We start from the raw sequence: 3,471 nt of genomic DNA, 5'->3' as shown, positions 1-3,471 counted from the left end.
ACATGTACACAGCATTTAAATACGTTTAAAAATATTATTGGCTGAGCTTATGATTCCATTTGTTTTTAAGCATTCCCTTAAGATGTTTTTAAGCGTAATGGCGCTAAAATTTTAAATATCGTATTCATTACCGCCATTGTGTTCCATCACTTACTTGAATTCGCATCGCCAACGCGTTAGCCCATTTTTGTTCTTCTTCTTCTTGGCGCGTCGTTTTGTCTTGGCATTTTGCAATTTCTGCCTCTTTTGACTCTGAAATGTGAAATAAGGATATAAAACAGCTCAAAACTGGCCCAGTACACGCCCAACCAGCGGCTGGACACGCCAGCCGCACAGGAGTTCGGATTCCCGTACTCACCGTACGAAATCCAGGAGCAGCTGATGCAGGAGCTCTTCCAGGTGCTCGAGAGAGGCCAGGTAGGCATATTCGAGAGTCCAACGGGAACGGGGAAGTCCCTCACCCTCACCTGCGGCGCTCTCACCTGGCTGGCCAGGCACGAGGAGCTGGTGCGCACGGAAATGCTGGCCAGGATTCGCGGAGTGGAACAGGAGTTGGCTGAACTGGAGGAGGAGAGCGAGAAGTCGAGCGATTGGCTGGAGAGCCAGGGAAAGTCCAGAGCACAGCGTGCGGAGCTCCTCAGGTTGCAACACCTGCAGGCTCTGCTGGACAAACAAGAGCAGCAGCTGGAGCAGATCAGGAAGGGGGCCAAAAAGCATAAACGGCAAGGAAAAGTGCACCCAGGCAAGCTTGAGGAACTAGAGAAGGACCTGGATCCTGAATCCGACTCGGATTCAGAGCACGAAACCGCCGATGGACCGCAGGAAGCAGCCGAAGACCGCTATCGCCCTGTTCAAATCTTCTTCTGCAGCCGCACGCACTCGCAGTTGGCACAAATTGTGACAGAACTGCGGAAAACACCTCATGGCCAGTCGGTGAGGTGCATTTCCCTAGGCTCGCGGCAGCAACTGTGCAGGAATCCCGCAGTCCGGAAGCTGAAGCATGTGGGCCTGATGAACGAGCGGTGCCTGGATATGGCTACCAAGAAAGCCCGCCCCAATCCCAGCAAAAAAAGTCGGCTAACTGCAGAGACCAACAGTAGATGTCCGTTTAAAGCGGCTTCCTTGGTGGAATCCCTCAGGGATTTGGCTTTGACCGAACCGCTGGACATTGAGGAGCTGGCCAATGAGGGGACCGCCTGCGGTGGCTGCTCGTATTACGCCTCAAGATCCGCTGTGGAGCACGCTCAACTTATACTACTGCCGTATCAACTGCTGCTCCAAAAGTCCGCCCGTAATCAACTGGGTATAAGCCTTAAGGCGTCCATCGTCATAGTAGATGAGGCTCACAACCTACTGGACAGCGTGGCCCAGCTGCACGGCTCCGAAATCAACCGGCAGCAGTTGGAGCGGGCCAAGGTGCAGATCTCCGCCTATAAGGAGCACTTCCAAAAGCGTTTCGCCACCAAGAATCTCCTGAAAATCAACCAAATCGTATTCATTGTTCGCCGATTGCTTAAGATTCTAGATCAGCGCATGGAATCGCAGTCCAACGGCTCCAGCATGATGCGCACCTATGAGCTAACCGCCGAGGGTGACTTCTTCAACATCGATCTGTGCGATCTTCTGGACTTTTGCGCTCGCACTCGTTTCGCTAGGAAAGTACAGGGACATGCGGACAGAATGGAGCGGGAACCACGACCCAGTGAGAATCAACCCCCTGTGTCAACGGCGAGGAGTCTGATCCTCCAAAGATTGGCCAGCGAGCAAAAGCTGAAGGAGAAACCCAAGTCGGTCAAAAGGAAAGTGGAAGACATCAATAAGGAAGATAAGGCGGGGGAGTTACAAGAAGAGCAGAAGCCACCGAAGAAGCCGGTCCAGGAAGTAGCTCCTTCGCCCATCAGACCATTGCTGGCATTTCTGGAAACCCTCACCAGCAATGCTGAGGATGGCAGGATTTTGCTGGATCCCGTAGGGGGAACCTTGAAGTACATACTTCTCGACCCCGCCGAGCAATTCGCCGACATCGTTGCGGAAACCAGAGCGGTGAGCTACGCAAATCCATTATATATGTATGCATCTTCTAATCACATTGCAATACTCGGTAGATTGTGATCGCTGGCGGAACCATGCAGCCCACTCAGGAGCTAAAGGAGCAGCTGTTTACAGGTTGCCAGGATCGTTTGGTCGAGCGTTTCTACAACCACGTGGTGGCGGATGACGCGGTCTTGCCCTTTGTGATATCCAATGGCCCCAGCGGTGCTCCGTTGTCTTTCAAGTTTGCCCATAGAGCCAGTGCAGAAATGGTGGGTCCCTTTTGATATGTCTTCCATATTTGCTCCCTAATTGATGGCTCCACTCCAGCTCCGGGAGCTCTCAATGGTTCTCCGAAATCTGTGCCAGGTGGTGCCGGGCGGAGTGGTTTGCTTCCTGCCGTCCTACGAGTATTTGGACAAGGTCTACAAGTACCTGGAGCAGTCCGGCACCCTCGAGACGATTAGCTGCAGAAAAAGCGTGTTTCGTGAGGTCTCCGGATCGGCCGAGCAGCTCCTGGACAACTATGCGCTGGCCATTAAGAGACCTGCTTCGGGTGGAGCCCTCCTCCTGAGTGTTGTGGGAGGAAAGCTCTCCGAGGGCCTAAACTTCGCTGACGATCTGGGCAGAGCAGTGCTCGTAGTGGGCCTGCCGTATTCCAACAGCCAGTCGCCGGAGCTGCGCCAGCGAATGCAGCACCTGGACGAGAAACTGGGACCGGGCGCGGGCAACGAATACTACGAGAATCTCTGCGTGAAGGCCGTTAACCAGTGCATAGGAAGGGCAGTGCGCCACATCAACGACTATGCCTGCGTATATCTGCTGGATAAGCGGTTTGCGGATCCGAAGATACGCGGCAAACTGCCGAAGTGGATTTCCCGCCACATCGTGGAGTCGAACGCCGCGAATGGTGGCTTCGGAGCAGTACAAGCGCGCACGGCTAGGTTCTTCAAGGGCCGATAAGCCTTGTGTACACCTTCTTCCATAATAATTGTATTATAATTGTATTTTAGCTTTAATTCTTAGATATAGTAATTGTGTTATTATTAAAGTCTTTACTTTTTCTTATGAAAATAGCATTTGTAGACCAGTGTAAATGGTTAAATATACTGCTTAATTATTTGAAAGAAGAACAGTGCAGCCATCTGTTGAGAAAATAATTATTGGTGCTCAAAATTCTGCATAGTGTATTTATTGGTTCGAGCAGCTGCTAAATACAGCCGAGAAACGAATCAGGGCTGCAAATATTCGATTCTTGCCACCCCTCTGCTATCAGCGATAGTATTCGATAGGCATCGATTTTATTTCCAGCTCTAACAGAACTGCGTTTTTTCCCGTGTTTTCGTGTTTCTCGTGTTTTAGACCCAGAAGTTCTTGAGCGAATGAACATGTAAAGCCGAACCGATTTGTGCGGTGGATCGGGGACTAAAGATTCGAGCT

At 51.4% G+C, this 3,471-nt stretch overlaps 1 protein-coding gene across 1 annotated transcript; it reads left to right on the top strand.

The window, feature by feature from the left end:
• Nucleotides 1–276: 276 nt before the first annotated feature.
• LOC6615960 (ATP-dependent DNA helicase DDX11) lies at nt 277–3,069 on the top strand (the record flags this gene model as incomplete). The annotated part of the gene is made up of 3 exons (XM_032726738.1): nt 277–2,043; nt 2,106–2,303; nt 2,362–3,069. Coding segments are annotated over 3 exons (2,598 nt in total), but the record flags the coding sequence as incomplete, so codon positions are not given.
• Nucleotides 3,070–3,471: the final 402 nt, after the last annotated feature.

This window comes from Drosophila sechellia, chromosome X, assembly GCF_004382195.2.
Source record: "Drosophila sechellia strain sech25 chromosome X, ASM438219v1, whole genome shotgun sequence".
Classification (NCBI taxonomy): Eukaryota; Metazoa; Arthropoda; class Insecta; order Diptera; family Drosophilidae; genus Drosophila; species Drosophila sechellia.
This window is presented reverse-complemented; position numbering and strand designations above follow the sequence as displayed.